Genomic DNA, 23,698 nt, shown 5'->3' with positions numbered 1-23,698 from the left:
TCACAGATTGCCATGTGGCTGGCAAGCTGCTTGTGGTGTGTTTTCAGGTAAATGAAGCCAGAGGGGGACTTTGGGAGGGGGTGTGGCTTAACAGTGTCAGAGGACAGGGTTGGGTAGGATTTTGGGAAGAAATTCTAGACTGAGGATGGTGAGGCCCTGGCACAGCTTGCCCAGAGAACCTGTGGCTGCCCCATCCCTGGAAATGTTCTAGGCCAGGTTAGATGGGTCTTGGAGCAACCTGATCTAGTGGGATGTGTTCCTCTTGGCCCTGTGTGCTTTCCATGGTTTTGGGGACTGGAGCAGGAGAAGATGAGCTTTGTCTTTGAGGAGTTGTGGGTAAATGCTCCTGGTCGCTCTTGTCTCTCTCAAAACATCTCTACCTTTGCTGTTCTAACACCTCTTGGAGCTCTAATCATGTGAAAGAAAGAGATAATCCTGCATATTCATTTTATGGTTTTTTCCTCCCACTACCTCCCAAGGTAGCAAAAGGAACTTGCAATTACCATCTCTGGCCTCTCTGTTGCTCTGCTGCGTGTCTCCCAACCCAGCTAGAATATTTGATCCTCGCTGTATCCTAAAGATGGGAAGAGTGAGATAACATGGCGTAACAGAAACTGGAACAAGAGTGAGAAATTCTAGGGCCATGTGTGTGCTGGAAAGATTTATTTTTTACTTATTTAGACACTTTCCAGAGTAGCCAGCTAGGTTCTGAAATCTTGGAGAGAAGGTGAAGGGAATTACCAGGGTAGCAGTTTGCACAAATAGCTTGTAGAAGAGCTTTGATATCATAAGTAAAAGAGCATTTGGTGCTAAGTTTTGATTGTTTGATAGTAAATGTGTGCAATAATTGGCATCTGCACTACTAAAAAGTAAGATTTTTGCCCACAGTTTCTTCCTGAATCTGAACTTACATTTAAATCCCCAAATACTTGAACACTTTTGTTTTGAAATAGTTTACATATCTACTTTTCCAGTGGAAGTAGTCTGTCTGCCATCAGTTCTGCAAATTCCTATCTTGACATCTGCTTAATCTCCCTTGGAAATGACCCTGTTTATTTAAAAAACCCACTTGCAATGTGCCTGCACTTGTCATGGCAGAAGAACCTTTCATTAGTCACAGAGGAGCTGCCTCTTGTCTTCTTCACTGTGTTACAGAGTGCTGGTGCTTCCACAGGTTTCTGCTGCGTATTTCTGCTGTTGTTTGGTCAAAATAGCAGTATTTATTGTCAGAATCCATCAGGAGTGGAGGGTGCCAGCCTCCAGGAAACACTATAAATTGTATAGATTGTAAATAGAGAGAAGGCAGCAAGCTTAACATTTGGAAATAGTGGCATAAAACACTTTGTACCTGTTATTCTATAGACAATCATCTCAGCTTCTCAGTTCTTGAATGAAACAGGGATGAGCATGTGTTGGTGTGTGATGCCTTTAGCTTGTACTTGCACTCTGAACCATGTTCTATAGATGTGTGTCTGTGTTTGGGCTGGGATCTGGTAGTGCCACTGCTGCTTTCTGTTTCTCCCACAGCATTAACCTCACTCCTTTCACATGAAAGGGCTGGGCCCAGTACAGTGAACCTTTAATCTCTGACCTCAGATTGCCAGTAAAATGTGACTTCTTTTTTGTCTGCTGGACATGATTTGGAGTATTTTTGTGTATTGAAATCCCAGGGCAGCATAGGTTGTTTGAAGTACAGCTGTTTGCAAGTGGAAGATGCTCAGGAATCTGCCTGCCTTGTAGTGCTCAGCTGCCAAACCAGGGAAATCCTGGAAGCCAGACCAAGCATCAAGAATAGAAAAAAAAATACCCAAACATGCTTAGATCTGTCATTTGTGACAGATTATTCCTCACTTGCTTATTGGCATCCCTTTTTCCAAGGATATGGAGAAGTGAAGAAACATGTCTGTGCATGTTCACAGCTACTTTCCTTTGGCAAATCTTTTGGAAATACAGGCTGGAGTACCTCAGACTAGAGATAATTGCACAGGCTTTAAACTTGGTTCTGGAAAAGCTTTAAAAATCTGTTGGAGATGGGGCATATGGGATCTAAGGAGTTTCTGAGCATTTTGATTTGCTTCAAATCCTTTTTTATTACCATTGTTTCAACAGGACTGAACTTTTAAGGTTTATTTCTTGTTCCTGTGTTGGTTCTAATGTACTATTTCAGCATGCTTTCCCCCAAGCTGGCAAGACAGAGCTCCTAAATGGAGAAACATCTTTCTAGGAGCCAGTGGTGTTTCATCCCACTGTATTGGAATAGCCTTTTGAAGACACACACTTGAATTGCTGCAGAGCATCTGGCTGTGGAAGCTCAGAAATATCAGAAACTCTTGCTGAGTTTGGGATTGGGATTGGGATTGGGACTGTCCCCTTGGGCCTGGAGGTTTCTTCCAGTCCAAGCTGGGGACTGTGGGGATATCTGGTGATGCAGGACTTTGTAGGAGGGCAAAGCACAAGGAGAGCCGAGCAAACCCTGGGGAGAGGGAGAGCAGAACAAACCAAAGGGAGAAGGAGAGCAGAACAAACCCTGGGGAGAAGGAGAGCAGAGCAAACCAAAGGGAGAAGGAGAGCAGAACAAACCAAAGGGAGAAGGAGAGCAGAGCAAACCCTGGGGAGAAGGAGAGCAGAGCAAACCCAGGGGAGAAGGAGAGCAGAGCAAACCCTGGGGAGAAGGAGAGCAGAGCAAACCAAAGGGAGAAGGAGAGCAGAGCAAACCCTGGGGAGAAGGAGAGCAGAGCAAACCCAGGGGAGAAGGAGAGCAGAGCAAACCCTGGGGAGAAGGAGAGCAGAGCAAACCCTGGGGAGAAGGAGAGCAGAGCAAACCAAAGGGAGAAGGAGAGCAGAACAAACCAAGACGGAAGCGGCTCTGGCCGCGTGCCGCTCTGGGCAGATGGCAGCATGTCTTAGGCTGATTTAACGCTCCGATATTCCTGCTCCCCTGCCCTACTGCGCTCTTCCCACAGTAATTCCCTCCTTGCCATGAACTCCTGTGACCTGCTGTGCCTGCTCTGGCACTGCTGTTTCGCTGCACTTGGCAGCAAGATGAGCTGGGCGTGATGGGTTGCAGCTGGACTCCATCCCCGTCACCTCTCCGCTGTGCAGCACTTCCCACGGGCTAATACAAACTCCTCAGCCCGAGTAATCCATAGGAAAGAGGATTTCTCAAAGTTCAGGAACTCTCCAGAAACTGGGGAAAATGCATTCCCTTATTCAGGACTTGGGGCTTCTTAAGTAAAACACAGAGGGGAGGAGCAGTGGTTGAGAAGGGAGGGGATGGGGACGAAGTCAAGTGTCAATATAGCGTGAAATGAGACAATCTGGAAATTCTTTTATATGTCTGGTTTGCTTCTCCCTGAAATTATCACTCAAAGAAAATGAATAATTCACCCTTACTCTGTGGAGCAAAGTTTATGTAGATGGTTGCTCAAGCTCCATTTATTTATTCTAGTTTGTTTTTATATATTCCTCTAACGGGGCCAGATTTCATCTAAAGATAGGTTTGCTTCATTTCCAAGCCCTTGTGTCTGCTCTTCTTTCTCCTGCCTACCTTCAAACACAGATTTTGGGCCTTAAGAATTATGCTTTGGCCCCTTAAGATGAGCCTTCAGACCTCAGAAGGGATATTTGGAACTTGTGAGGGTGTGTACTCTAAAAATGAAGGTTTTAATCCTAGAGTCAAAGGTTTGAGCACCAGGAATGAGGCTTTGCGACCCAAAAATAAGGTTCTTAGGTCTAAAAGTGTGATTTAGACCCTATGGATGAGGGATTGGACATTCAAGATGTGTCTTGGACCCTAAGGATTGATTGGATCATAAAAAATGGAGCTCTGGACATGGAAAATGAGGCTTTGGGCACTGTAAATGCAACTTGGAGCTATATCTGTTCAAAAAGGTGGAGGTAATTTAGCTTTTTTGGCTCATAGGAGGTGTTTGTAGGCACTTTTTTGGTAGCTGAAATAAAAGTTTGTCCTCTGCTGAGGAGCAGGTGGCAGCAAGTTATCAGATAATTGAAAGCAGGGATGGAAAGAAAGATGAGTCTGCTGTGTTTTGACCTTTCTGCAGAATTCCTCACCCCCCCCCAAGCTGAGGAGGGATGCAGTGAGTTCAGGCTGGCATCTGAGCGACCTGTGATGGTATCTAAGGTGCCTTCTAGAAAAGGAGGACTTCCTTATGGAAGTTCCTCTCTGGAACAATCAGCAGGAACAGCCCAGGACACCTGAGCTGTGAACTTAACAACTACCCCAAAATGGGCAAAATGTGTGTGTAGAATGGAAAATAGGGTGCTCAGAAGACTGAGGTTGTTATTAATCTCTTTTTTTCCTGTCTTTAGATTGGAGACAATATTTGAAGGTAAATTAAGAAACTTGATGTGTGATGTGTGGGTGAGGCAAGGTGAGGAGAGCATCCTTCAGGAATGGATCTAGGAACAGGCAGCTGGAGACAGTCTGCCTGGAGACTTTTCATCAGAAGTCTCTGCTTTGATTGCCACAACTTCAGGCTTTTATTTATAGTTTATTTCTGTTGTTGAAAAATCATTCTGTACAGCAAAGCACAGGTTCATGTGTAATCCCTCCCTTTTAAGCAATATATTTAGGGGCTGGAACTGCTCTTAGGGATCAGTATGTGGTTAAAAATGGTCTGGAACACAGGGCTGGTGGTTGGGTGCTGCTCTGGATATGCCTTTTGTAGCTGTTATTTAAAAACACCTTGTAGTCCTGGTGATGCTTTTTCACAAAACACTGCTTTTAGGGCACTTGGGCAAAGAATTTCCTTTCTGGATTTTTCCTTTTTGTTTCCAAAACAGCAGACGCTTCTTAAATTCTTTGATTCCTGGAGGCTCACAGCTTACAGTTTATAAAACAGCATAAGCTTATTGAAATGACTAAAATACAGCCCTTTTTTCTAGTTTGAGCAAGAAATCCCAGACTGTATAACTTGTGTGGACTCTTGGTAACACACACAGAATTGGGCTCTCGTTCCTCATTCATGTCCTGCCTCCACTTGTGGGGAAGTGTGTGTCCCAGGAAAAGAAAGTAAACAGGTACTGAAATAGTCAGTGTTATCAAAATTCAGTCCTTGTAGCCTCTCTCACAGTTGTCATTGATGGTGGGGTTGGTGTTGAGTTTGGAACTGCGATTGGTAGGGTGGAGGTACAGAATCCATATTCAGCAATGGCTTTTTTGATGTTCCACCTTCATCCAGTTTTGTGCGTACTTGGATCTAGAATTTAGCCTTCAAGGCACAAGGTCTGGTGATTGCCAAGGGGCAGTAAGCAGGACTGGAGAGAAAATATTGTGCCAGGTCACTGAGAATAAGAGTTTGATCTTTTTTTGTGTGTTTAGTGTTCTCACAGGGTCACACTGCAGCTCTAAGCATTGTGCTTCCATCCAGGCTTTGGAAAAGTCCCAGAAAGAAGTCACTTGGTTCCATCCCTGCTCCTGTGTTTCATCAGGAGCTTCTTGAAATGACGGATCAAGTGCAGCACTATTGTTCCCATTAAAACAATCTCTGCTTTCACTTCTATTTTAAATAGATACTTGGTTTTCATCAAGTGCTCCTGCTACTTGGCTGAGAACTTTAATGAGTGTAACCATGCAACACTAAATCAGCTTCCCTATCTCACAGAAATCCCTTTGACTTTCTCACTTTATAAAATTTTACCACAGTTGGGTTTTTTATCCTTTGTGCAAGGATGTAGAACCAATGGAGCATTCTGAGTTTGATGGAAGTATTACTGGCTTTGGTGCTTCCTAGCTTTTGATCCACAGAGTATTTCCATTCAGAGGAAGCTGCATCAGTTTTCTGTCCTGACTTCTCTCCGAGGAGATGACTCTTGCTCACTCATAGTTTGGACTGAGTTTCCTTTACCTTGGAAGAGTGATGGTGCTGTGGCATCATTCTTCACTGCTGTGTACAGGCAGCAGATAAATCAGTATTTCTTTTGTGTGCCACAGTAGAAATGGTGCTGCTGACATCCAGACCATGAGATCTTCATATTTTGGCTTTATTTTATTCACTTTATTCTTTTGGAGTATTCAGCACTTGAAGGCCTCATTTCCCTTTCTCTGAGGGCTATCAGATGTCCTCACTTTTTGTTTTCCTTTCCACATTTTAGAGGAATCTATGACTGGTGTCATCCCATGACTTCTGGATCTGGGAAAACACCACATTTACTGCAGAGCTGGCAACCTTTGCCATCTCCTGCACCGTTTCTCCATGAAATAGCTCCTAGCAGAGACCTGCTGTTCCTGACACAAAGACAAAACCTGTGCTCAGTAAATATTTCTCCAGAGGTTCGCTGCCACCGGGGCGGTGCTTGACTGCTCTGAGCGTGTTCCCTGCATACTTTTCACTCTTCAATAACTGATATTTTACACCCACAGTTCCTCCTTTAAGGACAAAGCCTTTGGCCTGCCAGCTCTGTGCAGCAGTTTGCTGTTAAAATGAGTCCCGGTGGCTTTTCCAAGAACAAAAAATAGAGATTGGATTTTTCCACATAAAATCAAAGTTTGTTTTTGCTCTGTGCTTTCGTGTAACTCTTAAGGACTTCCATTGAGTTTTCTTAGGTTTTCTGAGAGGGGGAAAAAGGAAAACCCAGCACTTGGATCAAAACCAAGCATGAGCAATTTCAGCATAAAGGAATTTTCTTAAGGATGTTTATAGAGGAGACTAAAAAACTTAATTCCAGTCCAGTGCAGTGACCTAGTAAATGTTGACATTTTCTTTTCTTCAGTGCAAATTCAACAGGATCTTGGTTAATTTGATGGCTCTTGCAAATGCCTTTTGCTCCATTAAGTGGTATCAATTAGTGTGTTGAGAGACTTCAATTCCTCTGGGCAGATGATTTCCAGTATTTTAGCAGGAGCTTGTCTAAGAGCCTTCTAAGTATTGCCCACGGTTTGGAAGAGGATATTAAACATTGCTGCGTTTTCATCCTGTTTCTCCATCTTCTGAACAAATAAGACTTCTCTTGGTAGCTGCAGAAGATTTTTGTTTTGGTTGAAAAATGTGGTGTTAATGATTGGTCACAAACTGGTGCTGGGTTAATAACTCAGGTGGCTGTAAGACTCGAGCAGCGTGCTCTGAACCTTTGAAATGATTCAAAAATGGGTTTAATGTTACTAAATAAATGTCATCTCACTTCTGGCACGCACTCAGGAAGAAAAATCTCAACTCTCTCTGCTGCCTGTGTTCAGCACCTTTCAAGGATGGTGCCTAAAATGATACAGGAGCTCTCGCTTTAATTCTGAGGTGCATGGCCAGGAGAAAGCATGGATTGTTCTTCACAATCACACTGCTCTTCCAGAGAGGGAAAATGAGCTGTGGAATTTCCGCTTGCTCCTCTGGGAATCACTCCAAGGGTGCTGGAGCTGGAGGGTTAGGAAATGGGGATGATTTACCCCCAAACCCTGGTGTTTTCCCAAAGCCCAGACCCCTCTGTGGAGACTGGAGGCCCATCCATGGAGGAGGAGGAGGAATTCCATCTGCAAACCTCCTCTGTAGGCACCCGGCAGCCGGATCAGTAACATCTGTTTCTCCAAAATGCGCGCAGTGCTGCCATATCGCTTTTTTCCAGCATTCCTTTCATGTGTAGTGCTTTTTTATAAGCCAACTATGTCGAGGCCATAAATGCTTTAACATGCAGAAGATGTGGAAGGAGGGAAGTATGTCTGCTTGGATGCCTTTCCCCTTCCCTGCCCCAGGGAGCTCTTGGGGTGTGTGAGCACGGTGGGACTTGGGACGAGGGGGATTGCCTTCAGTGGACAGAGGGCTGGCTATGGGGATATTGGGAAGGAATTCTTCCCCGTGAGCATGGTGAGGCACAGGCATAAACTGAGGAGTGGCATCATGGGCAAACTCAGCAACTTGAGAAGCTCCTAGAGGATTTTTGAAAAGAAACCCGGAGCATCAGTTGATTCTTGCCAAAATATGGAACCCGTGTGGCATGGGAAATAACACCCAGCCAAGGAACTGAAGGTACAACCCTGGGGCCTGCACAGGCTTGGAATCGCTGTGCACCCACTGTGGCTCAGTTTTGGGCGAGGCTGGCAAGGGGAAACGTGCTGCAGGCAAGACATACCTCTTTGCTTTTATTTTTCTTCCAATAAATCAACCAGTGTTCGGTGCAACTCCAGAAGCTTTTTGCCTTTGGATTGGAAAGTGGAGCAGCAGGTAGGTGTGACGCAGGTTTTGCACAGTCACCGAACTGAACCCACCTTAAGCCAACAGAGAGGGTGAAAGGTAGCAGTGTTTTGGGGCTGAATCGGGTGTTTTCAGGCGAGGCAGCACCTCTTTTATAAAAGCATGTTTCTATGGACTCCTTAAGAAGTTTAGACTGGAGGGCTGTCTCCAGAACCTGCCCCCTCCCCGTTCCAGGTCCCAGGTGTTTGTCTTGGCAGGAGGCAGTGTCTGCTGGGCCGGGGCTGGGATATTAAACTGAGGGAACACAGAGCTCTTGATGCTTTTCAATAGGGCTTCTATTTAGGTAGGGCAGGATAGAGCTGTCAGCCACCTGTGATTGTCCAACAGGGGAAAAAAAGGAGGGATAAGGAGTGGAGGGAGAGCCCTGGAAACATTTTCCAATTCCAGCAATAGAATGGCGAGAAGAAAGCGTTTTCTGGGAGGCAGAGCCTTCTGTTGGTTTGGCTGCTGAGTCCTTTGCTGCAGTCCAGGCATTGGTGGATGGAGAAATCAAGGATGTGGGATGTCACAGGGAACCTCCTGAACTGAACTTTTCACATGTGGAAAGCCTTGTCAGGCTTTTGCTACAAGCTGAATGATCAATGTGTGGCCCAGAGTGACAATTAATCCAGGTATCCTGATTCTGACTCTTGGGATAGATCTCATTTTCCATGTATATTCCAGATATGTATTTCTGCATTTAATTTTTAAGGTGTGAGGGGTGGTTGATTCATTTAGTTTCCACAGGATGGAAATTTAGATTCAATGGCCTTTAGCTGAAGGACAAAAGGTTTGGATTAGGTATTAGGAAGAAATTCCTCCCTGTGAGGGTGATGAAGCCCTGGCACAGGTTGCCCAGAGAAGCTGTGGCTGCCCCACCCCTGGAAGTGTTTGAGGTCAGGTTGGACGGGGCTTGGAGCAACCTGGTCTAGTGGAAGGTGTCCCTGTCCATGGCAGGGGATAAATGAAGTTGGTCTTTCCAGTCCCTGCTGACCCAAACCAGTCCATGGTTCCATGATTCTGTGTGGGAAACAGGGGGAGTCCGTTCTGGATGCTGCTAGGAAATGCAGGTGGAAGCTGAAACCATGGCAGAGTCCCTCTGGATTGGATAGACCAAACCTCTGTTGGTCTTCATGAGTGTGAAGGATACTTGGCTTCTCTTGGTCAAATAAAGGCTTCTTCTGCCCCACCACACGGTTTGAAGAATGGAAGGAGGCAGAGAAAACATTTGGAGAAGTCTCCAGGCTTTGAAATTCTTGATGTACAGATCCTGTCTGTTTTCTTGTGTTGGTGCAGGTGTTGGACTTGATCCTGTGTTTTGAGGGAAGCAGGTTCATCCTCCCAAGCATAGTCTCTCCCATAAAACAGGACACAGGTAGTTCTCCCTTTTCCCACTGAGTCCTTCAGTGTCCTTGGATTGGAAAGGAACTGCCTGGCTCTTTCACACAAGCCTGCTTCACCCTGGTGAGAGCTGTGATTTTCTCATGCTCCCCTTGTAGGTAGACTCCAGCAGCATGGTGCAGCTTTATTACTCTGTCTTTGCACCTGTGTGTGTGACTGGAGGGTCACAAGGTGGAACCACCTTCTGGAGGGGAAAGGAATTTTGGCATCCTTAGATCCCTGTGTTAATTCCTGATATTTTTCTTGCTTGTCTCTTACTAAGGATGACCACTTCATGTAGCCTCCTGCTGCTGAGCAAACTCCAACCTGCTTATTAATCTGCTTCCACTTTTATTGACAGCCTGCTCTGTTTGGAGATCAATGTAGAGCCTTGAACGTGATTTTAAAATTTTTTAAGCTTACATCTTCCCTATTTCAAATCTTCCCAGTGAAGAGGCAGCATGTGGTGTTTCCAAATTACTGTGTATGACAGAGGGATGTGCAGATCCTGAGACAGATAAGGGATGTCTGTAATACCAATGAAGGTTCTCATGTAGAGAGAGATGCAGGGAAGCTCTGTGCATCTTGAATTCCCATATTGTGTTGCTGATTTGCTTAAAGCAGCTTTGCAGATCTGTTCTCTCACTGTTCAGAGCTGGTTTAGGAGAAATAGCTGCTAATTAACGTCTGGGTTCCCCAGGGTGTCGCACCAGTGTTTGAAAAACTATTTCTTTGCAGTACAAAGGCACTAAGGACAGTTTAAAAACACCACTTAGGGCATTATCTGAGAGATTCTGTGTCTGACCAAAACACAAGGTGTTCACAGTACAGGTACCAGCAGAGTTTGGGATGGAGGCTGGGAGCAGAAGGTGAGAGCATCCTCTGACCTGGTGGTGTTGACCACGGAAAGGTAGGATGGGCTTAACAACCCAAAGCCTTTCCTTCTCTCTGGGAATCAGTTTTAGAAGCACTTGATAATGGCCATCAGTGTGGCTGCTGAACAAACTTCCTGGCATGTTGAGGGTGGCCTTTCCAAAGCTCACCTGGGAATTAACTGCCTCACCCATGCTGCAAACCGCTAGAAAACGGGGCATTTGACTTCCTAAAATACTTTTGGAAATCCCACCCATCATGTTTAATACTGAAGGTAAATGTGGCCATTAATGGACACTTCACAGCTCTCCCTTGTGCTCCCTGAATGAAGGGCTCTTTCCTCTTTCCCTACAAACACCCCATACATATTTATAGGGAATCGTGTTCCCCCTTAAATGCTGTTGATTTTGGCTCAGGAAGTGATTCCTTAGTTTAACCTGCCCTTGTAGCTTATTTTCTCAAGGCTTTATATTGTTTCTTATTCCCTTATTCTTGTCTGCATCTTTTACATTTTGGGGGAAAAACAAACAAACAAACAAAAAGTTTTCCAGATTTTGCTTTATCCATGGATTGTCCAGTAAAGGATATAAGGTTTGGTGTCCTCTGGGAAAGAGGGAAAGCCCTTCTAGGTGGGCTGCCTGGGCCAGACTGGGTTTGGCATTTCTTCCACATACCTTTTATTACCAACTCCAGCAGCACTTGCTCTTGCATCTCTCTAACTCTGTAGAATTCCCTCTGGACCGAGGAGGGCAGGAGGAACTGCAGGGATGAAAGGAATTCATGCTCAGAGGTCATTTAGACAGATACTGGGGAGCAAGGTAGATGCAGATGGGGTGCTGATGGGACCTTGGGCAGCTTTCTTCTGGATTCTCCCCTGGTAGAGTCTGTAGCAAAGCCAAGGAGCTCATCCCCTTCCCTGAGCCTCAGGTGCTGGGAACAGGCAGGTTTATTCCAGCCACTGTGCCCCAAAAGCCACTTTTGGATTTTGGTGGTCCTGTTGTCTTCCCTTTTTCACAGAATCCTGAGGACAGCTCTGGAGAACTCCGCAGTAGCACAGCTTCCAGCCTGCCTCCTTCAGTGGATGGAAATTTTGAATGTCGTTAATTTAGAAGAAAAAAGTAGTAAAATTAATAGCATTCCAAGATTGGAGACTGCTTTCCTGGATTGCACCATCAATGTGCTTTTGTGGAAAAAAATAAAAAAAAAAAAAAAAAAATTCCACTACATACTTTTTTCTTGAAAATCCACCACAGCCTTTTCTCCAAGGGAGCTGTGAAAAATACGTGCTCCCAGCACTTCCCTGGACATCTCTCCAGCTGGGGGAAAAGAAGCACTGGGCTGGCACTACAGTTTACAGGGAGGATTCACTTGAAGATGCATGACCTGCTTCTCTCCATTCATTTGGAGAGCTTGGAGCTCTTTTTATTGATGAAATTTTTTTGGGGGGGATAAAGAAAAGTATGGGTTACAGTAGTATTCCCAGTATTTTATGCTTCATCCTTCTCAGTATTTGGAGCCTCCAGCTGGGTCTTTAGGCTCTAAAATGCCATATGGACATGTTTTGTCTCTTCCCTACCAGGCTGGAATGATAAGAACTGATGAGGATGAATACTTCATCGAGCCTTTGGAGAGAGGAAAGCAGATGGAAGAGGAGAAGGGAAGAATCCACATGGTGTACAGGCGGTCGGCGGTAGCGCAGCGTCCCACCGACACGCTCCCCGATGTCCACACAGAAGGTACAGTAGTACCCCCTGGGGGCTGCTTGCACATCCATGCCAGGTGACTCCAGCCTATGGAAGCTTTTCAGTGAGGCTGTGCAACTCCTCTTTCAAGTTTGGGTCCTGTTTTTTTTCTAAGTAACAGCAAACTTGTGCCGGTTTATTGTTTTTCTCCTTCTACTGGTTGCACTGAAAGCGGTCTGAAGGCAGTTGTGTTGATCAGGTATATTTTTGTCACATCCAAGAATTCCCCTCTGCCTTGGAGATAATGTGGTTGGTCCATCTGAGAATAATTACCATGTCTGAGAATAATTATCATGGTGTAGTTTAATCCATTTGCTTGTGTGTCTTTTTAATATTGCACAAAGTCGTAATATTAAATACTGACTCGTAAGTCAAGGCGTTGTTTATTAAAGGCTGAGGGGTTCTGAGGCCCGGAGCTCAGGATGAAGGAGCAGCTCTGCACCTGTCAGTGCTCTGCCTTTATTTCAGTGTCTTTCACCTTCTCACATTCCTGAGTTTACGTTGTGTTTCCATGTTGTTGGAACTGGAAAGGGTTTGGGAAATGAAAGAATTACTTACAGTGCACAGAACAAGAGGTGCGCGGCTTTTGGTGCCCCAACAAGGTTTAGATTGGATATTAGGAGAAGTTTCTTCATGGAGAAGCTTGTCAAGCCCTGACACAGGCTGCTCAGGGCTGTGGAGGGGTCACCATCCCTGGAGGCATTTAGAAGTCATGTAGATGTGACACTTGGGGACACGGGTTAGTGGTAGCCTTGGCAGTGCTGGAGGAATAGCTGAACTCCATCTTGGAGGGTTTTTCCAACCTAAAGATCCCATGACCAAGGTTAAAGCAAGGTGCCCAAGCCTGTGGAGCCTGAGGAAGTGCTTGCAGTGCTTGAGTTGTCTGTCAGCTGCAAGTGTTGAGTTAGCTGTGTGTGAGCTGCCTATCGATGCCATGAACACGTTCCTCTTTCTCCTCTGTCCTTGCTCCCCCCGCAGCGTGCTCGGGCACTGCCTGCTCACCCTTTGGGAGTTCAGCCAGCACACACAAGAACCCAAGTTTTCAGTGACAGATGACTCAACCAAACAGCCCTTATGATAAAAAAGTGCTTAAAATTGCTGTTGTCAGTGAAGTGGTTACAAAACTGGAAACAGTGTGACAGCCTTCCTCGGCAGCGACACAGGACACCCTCTGTCGTGTTTTCCCTGCAAAAAGTCAGTTTTCTAAGAGGAAGGCTTCCAGCTCTAGCTGTGTGGAAGGAGCTTGCGGTCTGACAGGACATGTGGTATTCCTGCAGGATTTTACAGCGTTGGAGGGTTGGTTGGACGTTGCTCAGACAATCGGACAGAAGGAGTGGAGGAGTTGTGAGTGGCAAAGCTGCCATGCCGAGAGCAAGGCTTCAGCAGTGATCCCAGTGCTGTTATTGACTGGTGTGTATCCAGCCTTCCATGGAAGTCAGCACACCTACCCTCTTCTCTGTGCCTCTTTCCTTCAGGGCCCTCTCTTTGATGAAGCTTCACTGAGCTGTTTCAAGTGGCCACCAGAACTCTGGGCTTCTGGGGAAGATACTGGGCTGCCTCAAGCTGTGGGGTAGTGTGGGTTCAGCCCTCCCACCCTGGAGCAGAACCCTGTGCTGATTTCTGGCTGTGCTGTCTGTGGCTCTGGACAGCCTCTTTAGGGAATGTACTGCTTTCATCATTTGCTTTGTGTAGAGACTGGTTTCTTTAGGAGCCCTAGATGGGACACTCAAGAAATCAGACTGGAAATCCTGCCCTGTTTCTCTTTGTGAATGTGCACACCCAGTTTAGGCCCCTTAAAGGATTCCTTCATTAATTATTGCCTTTTTATACCTCTGTCCTTTCACTCATTTTGCTGTGAGTAGGGTCTCTTGCATATAAATGGACCTAAATATCTGGGGTTTGTTTTTGTAGATAGTTCTGTATCTTTTATGCCTAGAAAATGCCTCTGCTCTCGCTCAGTGATATCAGGGAAATGTGGAATATTTTCCTTATTTTGACAGGCTTTTGGCAGGATTGACTGTTTGTATGTCCTGGGTAATCTGTTTGCTGATTCAAAGGATCTTGTTTGACTGTATTCCTTGGAATCTGATCTTTCTTCTGCTAGGTGGGGCAGTGCAGGGAAGCAGTAGGTCTTGACCACCAAATGTTAAAATCATTTTATTTACCCAAAATCCTACTTGCTCCTCGTGATGTCCATCAGACAGGGTATTTGCTGGTTTGAAGGGCTGAACTCAAGTTAGTTCCCCTGGACAAAGGAAGCTCTTCCTCTTCTCTGGAGTGGAAGGCAAGCTGGGAAACCCCAGCTATTGAAAAAACACTTAAATGTAGTGGGATGTGACGCTGGATATTTGTTTTCGAGCATCTGGGATGAGCATCTGGTTAGGCCTGGTCTGGGAATTATATCACAGAGCAGGACAGTGTCTAGAGGTCTCCATGGGTGTAAATACACATGACAGTCTCCTGACAGCTTTTCCATGTCAGATTGCCCTGGGATGACATTTGTAAGCTCGACTTCCCCAGTCATTTAAGCCTTGATCCTAAAGACACTGAACATCTGTGCTTCTCATCTGAGTTGAGAGCTACAGGTAGTCAGTGTCCGTGTTGTGTTGCTCCCAAGTAGTGTCTCCTAAATCAAAAAATAATTACCCTTAAGGGCAGAAAGAAACAAAGGTAAAGTCTTCAAAGGGGCTGAATGGTCTGAGGGACAGAGGGTGAGTGAGCTGTGCAGACAGAGCTGAAAAAAATAGAGCAGTGTATGAGGCTGTCATGTTAAAACATGATTTAAAGCAATCCTTATGATTTTCTCACCAAAATAGCTTTTTTCTCAGGAATGGAAGGAAGTGCTCTCAGGACAAGCCTGAGTTGGGGAGATTTGGGAGTATAACAATGATATTATTCTGTCTGGGTGGGATGAAGTGACAATCCTTGTCAATAAGCTGAGAAACATCACTGAAATATGTGATCATTAACCTTATTCCTTGAAAGTGCTCAAGATGCAATAGAAACAGGCAAAGAACCTGTAGAATTTACAATCTGATTTGCTCCTAGGAGGTCTTCTGTGCAGCTTCTACCGATTTTGGCTCAGGAGTGTGGCAAAATATAACCCAAGCTGCATTTCAGAAACATAAAAGCCTGATCCAGGCCCAGTGGAGTCAGTGGGAACACTCAAACTGAGGTCAGTGGGACGATGAGGCAGGGTTTGGATCATATGCTGCTGGAGCTGATAACTGAGTATTCAATTTGTCTTTGCTCCTGTTTGTTCATTTTTCATTTTATCTGTGTGCTTTTGTATGATGGAATGATGACAGCCAGCCCTGAGCTTAGCGCTTAGACAGCGTGGTAATGTACTCGGAGCTTTCCTATTTCATCCTCCTCTTCACACCATAGTATTTTTTAAATGACAACCTATTCACCCAGCAAGCACTTGAGATGAAAGTATTTTTGTAATTACTTCCTAACAGTGGGAAGCAAGGAGTAGGAGCCTTTATCTCCCAGCTTCCTTTGAGAATTTTCATTTTCCCCAAAGAACCAAAGTGCTTGTGTGTCTGATGGGGTTGCCATGGCACTGGCGTCGAGTGTCTTTGTCCCAGGTGGGAAACATGTAGGAGGAAGAAATGATTTGGGAATTGCTCCTGGTTGCCTGGGAATGAAACCCTGGAACAGAAGGTAGAAGAATGGCAAGACTATTGCCTGCTTGGGAGACCTCCCTCTGCACTTCCCCAGGCACACTCGTGGTTCTCAGGGACACTGTCGTGCCGGAGGGTGGCTGAACTCTTTCTCAGCAGAATTTCTCATGACCTGTGTTCTGGTGGAGGATATTTTTGATGCTGCACAGCCCACCACACAAGTTTGTGCATCAGAACAATGGGGAAGATGGAAATGGTTTCAGTGTGGAGTCATGACATGAGCGTGTTGTGTAGCACCCTCTGTTCAGTATGGACATTTCTGTATCATCACAGAATGCCAGCGTGGGCTGTGTTGGAAGGGACCTCAGGGATCATCTCTGTCCCTGCCATGGGCAGGGACACCTTCCACTATCCCAGCTTGCTTCAGGGCCCATCCAACCTGGCCTTGGACACTACCAGAGATGGGGCAGCTTCTTTGGGCAGCCTCTGCCAGGGCCTCACAAGCCTCACAGGAGAGAATTTCCTCCTAATACCTGGTCAAAAGTCTCCCTCCAGCTCTGTTGTAGTCCCCCAAGAAAGGGCCACAAATAACTTGTACTGATGGCAGTAACCTGCGTTGTCTAAGCACATCCTGTTCTTTGTCCAGCACTTCTGGAGCTTTTGCTTTTCATTTAGCCTTCTTCTCTTCAGTTGAAACTCAAGTGGATTCTCTTAAGTTCTTCATTGAATATAGCTTGGGATTGGGTTTTTTCTTCTTTACCAGCTAACAGTTGGCTGAAGTAATCAAATAGATCAGGAAGACCACGGTATGTATAAAAAGAGCAGGAGTGTTGGTGATGGATGTATAGGAAGCAAAGGGAAACACAGACTTTATAGTGAGAAAAACTTTGAGTTTTGTTTCAAGAAAGAAAAGCTTGAGCAGGAGTGGATCAGAAGGTGCCGTGAAGTGACGGATGCGCTGTGTCTGTGTCGGGGAGGTTGTGCCTGATGGTGAGAGCAGGAACATCCATCTGCTTAAGTCGTCTTCTATTCTTGGCAATAACAAAGGAAAATGATTTTTAAATAAAACCAAGAACAAAGGCTTCATTCCAACTGCAGGCATCCAGCGCCAGAGTAGTAAAACACACAGAAAAATCTGTATGAAGGGAAAATTGAAAAAATGGAGACAGGTCAGTACATTCAGCTTGTGGCCATTCCAAGGCTTCATACCATTTTCCAATAAAAACTCCCTGTGCCCCCAGATTGCATAGGAAGAAGAAAACTTGCAATAAACAGCGGTGCTAACAGACAGGAGAGGTTTTTAAATATTGTGTAAGCAGCTGGTCCTATGTGAAGGAGCCTGTTTGGTTTATAGATGACATTCTCAAAGTAATGTGGGAGAGACATCTCACCAAGGGTGAGGATCACCCTGGGGTGGTCCATGTAGGACTGAGGTCCCTGGCTTGGGTGTGAAGTGGCTGATTTCCACCGCTGGGTTTGATCAGAAAGGTGCAGTGAGATGGTTAAAAGTGCTTTTTATGGACCGGGACACACAGAGCAGGATGGCTCTCTCCAGGAATATGGGAGTGAGAATCAGAAGAGCTGCTTTATCAGGGGGAGTTGATGTGAATTAGAGGTCAGGAACCAGAGGAAATGAATCCTCCCACAGCTGGCGGGGGCTGAGGCTTGTTCATGTGTTTCACATGCGCATCCTACAAATTTAGGAGCGAAATGAGAGCACCGAGACACTTTCACTGGGAGCAGAGAGCCTTGTTTAATCAGTCTGTATTCTACAGCAGGCTTTTCATGGGAAAATGCACTAAAACATAGCAGTCAGTGTCATAACATAAAAGAGTAATTTCCATACCGTAAGACTCTTGCTGGACTTTCTCATCCCAAATTTTCTGCAGTTTTAGCATTTTTCCCCACTGTGAGATGACTGGTTTTTAATGGGTTTGATGCTCAGTAAATTTATAGGAGGATTCTAGAAACAGCTGAAGAATCCACACTGAGCTCAATCTCTTTCATTTTTATCTTTGAAAATACCTGGATGAGGTGTTGGCATCCGTGGCTTATGAGAGAGAAGGAAAACACATCTGGTGTGTTTTGAATGAGCAGTTTGGATGCCATGCTCCTGCATTCAGTGGGGTCCACGTGGGGTTACCCTGGAGGAATTCTTGCTCTGCCCCAGGTATTACACCAAGATGTGCCAGAGTTGGCTACACCCTTCCCTTCATCCCTCCAAAACTTGGTGTAGAGGATAAGTGAAGTCACCTGGTCTGTGGTATGTGGCACGAGACAGAGTTGGGCAGCTGGAGCTGACAGGAACGCGGGTGGAAATCCCTAACGTGAGAACATCGGCCTCGTGCTTCACGTTGCTCCCAGTGGACTGAGTTTCTTCAGATCCATCTCTGGGTTACACAAGTGCATAAATCTTTCCAAAATGCAATAGTAAAACACTGCAGAGTAACAGCATGACCCAGCTGTTGTTTGCTAAGAAAACAGGGTGGGTTTTTTTTCCAGGATACCTTGCCTAATCATTCTTTGGAGTATTCCAATAACATGGAGCAGGATCAGCCAGATAATTAGGGTTCTGGAGGTTATTAAAAGTCACACAAGTGTGAGTCTGAGAGCTGGAAAGGAGGGAATTGATGTCTCAGCTTGACTTCTCGTGTGTGGTGACAGGGAGAGGCTGACCTGTGGGAAATCTATGTTGGATTCCATCAAATACCATGTGGTTTGGGAAGAGAACCCAGGCAGGGATGAAGAGCTTAGCTGGCTTGTACTTTAGGAGTAGCCAAGGGAATCTTTTCATTGCTGTGTCTTCCTCTGCAGCATTATTGGCAGGGCCTATTTCTAAACATTCCCTGGAAAGGTTTGAGGACCCTGGAAAGGTAGGGGGACTGCCCTTGTGTCTCCTTTGGCATTTTTACCTCTCCACCCAGGCTACAAGCAGCCTGCTGCCTCCCAGCAGTTAGTGACATGCCTGCTAGGGGACAGGTTTGTCCTTCCCGTTGTTCCTGGCAACAGGCTCTGTCCATCAGGTGGCTGGAAATGTAGGGTTTTCCTTCTTGGCCCATATTTCTGCATAGGATGCCTAAGAGTGGACCTAGACACCTGGAGAAAGCTGGATTCAGGCATCCTCCATGGAGGGATGGGTTGGGAGCGTGTGTGGAAACGCACACTTGGGTATCAAGGGCTATCTTTGTGTAGGAAAGACTGTCCTGTAGCCATAAATGTTCAGTCACAGAGTTTGAATTACAATTTGCTTGCCAAATAATTGTGTTCTGTAATCCTCCAGGCAATCAAATAATAAATCAACACCACCAGTTTATTGCAAATTAGAATAAAAACTTCCAAATACACTGTGCAAAATCCTAGTTGTACCTAAAATCTTTCAGGTGATAAATTTTTGACTGCTGCAGGGTTAAACATGGTGCAAACTGAGCTTTTTTGAGTCTCTTCTGGAAACAGCGAGAGGTGATGCAAGGCCATCAAAGGAACTTTGTGCTTTCTTAATGGAGAGCTCTGCTCTGCCTTTCCAATTCTCCTCTCTAATAGCTCTGAAGAACATAAAGTCACAATTTCCAGGGGGAATAGGAGTTGTGCTTTTCTCTCCTTGACAATGGAACTGTTAGAGGTATTAAAGTAACTCTGTTAATTATTTACAGAAGTCAGATCGCTGAGAGAGTCAGTGATGGGTCTGTGGTTGCTCTTGAACATCACTGAAGGGTTTGGATGTGCAAGAGTTGACCAGTTTAGCATAATCCCTGTTCCCTCCTGCCTTCTGCACCGTGTTTCCAAGGGCTGTGGAGTGGTGGTGTGAGATTTGAGAAGGCTGGTGCAAGCAGACAGTGGAAGTTGGTGTGTCTGGGGATTTCTGCAGTCTGCAGCATGGACCCACTGGCAGAGGGCAGGGTTAGATGGGACCTTGGGAGGAAATTCTCCCGCTTTGAGGGTGGGCAGGCCCGGGCACAGGCTGCCCAGAGAAGCTGTGCCTACCCCTGAGTCCCTGGAAGTGTCCAAGGCCAGGCTGGATGGGGCCTGGAGCAACCTGGGATAGTGGAAAAGGTGTCTGTAACCCAGGAGAAGAGGACCCTGGGGGAAGAGAAGAAGCTGCTGAGGATGTTTCTTAGGAGCTCTAAATGTAGCTTGAGCAGAATCACTGGGGATGGTGGCAGGCTGCTCTGCCAAATAGTGATTTACTTTTCACTTAGGCCTTGGACTTGCTAACTGAGTTAGGAAGCTAATTAGGAACCAGCTACAAGTTGGTGTCTTTTTCTTCCTTTGTTTCTGGATGTAGATTTCCTTTGTCTTTGAGCATCTGGGATTTGATGATGAAGACTTTTTGTGGGGTTTTTTTGCCCTTGCTTAGGGCAGAAAGGAAGCTCAGGGCCAACCCATGGTGAAACTGCATTCTGATCTTCCATGTTTCCTCACAACATAGAGCAAATATCCAAGTATCTCAAACTTTACCTAAAAACCATGTTGTTGGACATGAAAAGTTCAGCTGGTGCTTGTAGACTGAGAGCAATTCCAAGTGTATCTCTTGTTTCCATTTGATCTGTGGCAAAACCGGTTTTGAAAACTCCCGAGAAGCCCCTGAGAGTGAAGGGTGCCTCGTTTTACCCTGGGGCTTATGAAGAAACTCTAATTGATATCATGGAACTAATTGATATCACGTAACTAGTGGCATCATGGATTTTGCTGATTTTCAGCAAAAGCCCTGTATTCCATAGATCTGTGATAGCAATAAAAATCCAGCTCACAAAATCATTTATTACCTTACATATTTACTTTTTCCAAGCTCAGTTCAAACCAGCAGGCAGTGAGTATCCAGAAACCATGTAAATACTTTTGGGAACTGTTTTAAATAGTGTGTCCTTGAAAATGTGCTACCATATCCCTGGGTTCTGCTCAGGTTCTCCCATAGCCAGCTCCCTGTTCTTTTTATTCCTGATCACAGGTGAATTTGCAAAGTGATGCATTTGAGCCTCTGCTTTGGTGTTTTCATGGTATTTTTCAACTTGCTTTTACAGGGTTGATTCTTGTTTCGAGCCCCTTTTCTTAATCAGAGTTTTCCCTGCCAAGAATAAGTAACAATATCATTTCATTACTTCCAGCACTTCAAAGCTTCCAAGTTTCTGGTGCAGAGAACATTTACTACCAGAAGTACAAATCAGTCTTCCTTTAGTTAACAGTGCTCTTTAATAGGGAGCACGAGGGGAGATCAATCAGTTAAAAGTATCTGTTCTTTGAGGGCTCACACAGCGCTGTGCCCTGTTGTGGGGGTTGATTACACACTTGCTTTAATTGGAGGAAGCCTGATGAAGTTTTGGCCTCCTCAGATCTGCTTCCTTTGCTCTCTGTCAAACATACTCTTTTTTTTTTTTTATTTTATATATTTTTTTTTGCTGGCCAGACAGGATCATCATTCATATTTATTTTTTTACATCTGAAGCTTGTCAGGCTGCTTGGAAAAATGGGACAATGAAAGCCATCTGGGCATGTCATCCACTTCCATTTGGAAACATCTGCATGGTTATTAGGAACGTCTCAGCAGCACTGCAGTGAGCAGATGTGTTCTCTTTCCATCTCCAGGCTCACACAGAATTTCTGATAGCAGAGAAATTCAATAGGCACTAAAGCCCAAATGCCTGTTTCTTGATCAGGCCCTCTGATAGCACTTACTTAGGATGTTTGTTCCCGTGTAAGGAAGAAACCTGTGGCATTTGAGGGAGGAAGTGCTGGAGCAAAGTCAGTAATGTCTCCTGCAGGTCATTCCATGTCTGTATCTGTAGGATTTAAAGCTGAGCACTTGTATTCTTGAGCCTTTGCCATGCAGGTTCACTCACAGCTGTTCATCAGATGTAAGGCTCCATGGAAATCCAGAGTCCTCTGCCTCCAGCTGTCTCTGTTCTTAAAGCCTTTAAGAAATTAGACTTTAAATTATTATTCCTTTAAAGAGAGAGAGCTCCCTGCATTGAATCCAACATCCCTTTTCTGAACCTCACAGGTGATGGCACAGTGTACAGGTGTGCCAGTATCTCCACATAACTCTGTATTTTGCAAGTTTCCAATGAGACTGTTGAGGCACTGGCACAGGTAAAAGATAGGATTGTGTCTGCAGTTCCAGGGAAGCTGAGGCAGAAGCTAGAAATCCAGGGAGAAACTGGCAAGCTGCGCTGCTGGCCAGTCAGTTCCCTAGCTGCTTTTCTGTGCGAGAGCAGAACTGGAGAACCAAGAGCATCTGTGAAAACATTTTTAGGTACTTGGGACATCATAAGGTGCTTTCAGCATCCTCTGTCTGTGAAGGCTTATTTGGGATGACGATCATATTTACAGCCTGAGTGGGATATTCAAAGATACTGCAGGTTATTACCCCAAATAGAAGTGGGTAAGTTGATGCCCACAGTTTGGAAGTGGCTGTTCCACAGTGGCAGAGCTTCTATCCAAATCGTACTTCCCAAATCCCAAGAAGATACTCTTTGTCTCGCTCATGGCTGGGATGTTAGTGGTTTTTCAGCTTTGTGCTCAGCTGGGGTTTTGAAGCTGTTTGTTGTCCTGACCCAAGACCCCCTTTGTGCAGATCAGCCAGGGCTTTTGGGACACCCCCTTCCTCTGTGGATGTGGTATCTGGGTAGAATGGCCTTGTGCATATTTCTGCTGTTATCTTGGACACTCTCGTGGTCCATGGACTGTTGGGAAATAGCTTGGGCTTGGAGACATTTGTTGCTCTTGGAATGCTGACTTTCAGTGCATTCATGGAAAAAAAAGCAGGAGCCCGAGTTCAACAGCATTCAGTGACAGTTTATGGTTGGAGCTTTTCCTTTATATTTATGCCAGTGGAATTTTGAGAAATGGCTGAAATTCCATGTGGCAAGAAAGAGAGGCTTATTATCCGTGACTAATGCTTGGATACACTTTATAAAATTGCTATTATTTGCTGTTGTGCCACTTCTACTCTTCTGCTGCACTGGTTGATTCTGTTGTCTCCTAATTGTGAACAGCCTTTCTCTCACCTTGGACTGCCACTGTCACATCATTCCCACTGCCATCCTCCTCTGGGATGTTCAGCCACTATCAACCACGCTCAAACTGGGATCTAGAGCTGGGATAAGCTTGCCTTTGTGTTAGTTAGGGGTTGAGCCCAAGATGAAGGCTGCCTTTTTGGATGACAGGGTTGGAAATCGTGCTCTTGATTGCTTTTGGTGCCTGGGACTATTTATTGCTGCATTTTCTGCAACACTGAGTATTTGTATTTAGTATTAGTATCTGACTAAGCATTTCTTCTTCGTAATTTTAGGTCATTACATTTATTGTTTAGCTGAAGAGGTCCTTTGATGTGTCTAAACTGAACACTTGGGGCTGTTTTCCCTCCTTTTGTCTCCTTTTTTGTCATATTTCTAGTCAGACCCGTTGCATATTCAATGGAAAATTCTTCCTGAAGCTTCTCCCCGCTCAGGTTCTTCTCCTTTTTATTATTATGCTTTTTCTCGCTGTCTCTGTTAGCTTTCCTCCAGACTGGAGGGCTCATTAAAGCAACACTGTGCAGGAAATGGAGAGAGGTGCAAGAATGGGACCCTGCTCGCCAAAGAGGGAAAGTTGGCAGCTCTCCTCCCACAGGAAAATTCCTTGGATTTGAGGAGCAGCTTCATTGAGAGAGTGCTACCGAGGGGGGCATGAAACGCTTGGTGAAATGTCATTCCACAAATAAATGGCATTTTGGGTACTCACACATCGTGATGAGGTTCTAGCAATAATGTTCCAATTTATTTGAATTTATTTGTGTATAGGAGTTGGAAATTTATGTTTTATCTGAGTGTTCTCGAGTGTCAGGAGGGAGCAATTGAGCTCTGGATAGAAAGAAGTACTAATTCCCTATGGAAGGTGCTTCCAGCAGACCTCAGCTCCCGTG

The 23,698-nt window shown here is 45.3% G+C and overlaps 1 protein-coding gene across 50 annotated transcripts in view; it reads left to right on the top strand.

Annotated features, from left to right (window-relative positions):
- ADAMTS3 (ADAM metallopeptidase with thrombospondin type 1 motif 3) overlaps positions 1 to 23,698 on the top strand; it is a 100,855-nt gene that overhangs the window by 51,994 nt on the left and 25,163 nt on the right. For all 50 annotated transcript variants that reach the window (XM_023927035.2, XM_086890855.1, XM_086890846.1 and 47 more), the window contains one exon: positions 12,013 to 12,169. In XM_023927035.2, the coding sequence (XP_023782803.2) occupies positions 12,019 to 12,169 (151 nt within the window). In that variant the 5' untranslated portion in view covers positions 12,013 to 12,018. The remainder of the gene's footprint in view (positions 1 to 12,012; positions 12,170 to 23,698) is intronic.

This window comes from Cyanistes caeruleus, chromosome 5, assembly GCF_971803275.1.
Source record: "Cyanistes caeruleus chromosome 5, bCyaCae1.hap1.1, whole genome shotgun sequence".
NCBI classification, from domain to species: Eukaryota; Metazoa; Chordata; class Aves; order Passeriformes; family Paridae; genus Cyanistes; species Cyanistes caeruleus.
The sequence above is the reverse complement of the archived record's forward strand: the minus strand, read 5'-3'. Positions and strand labels throughout refer to the sequence as shown.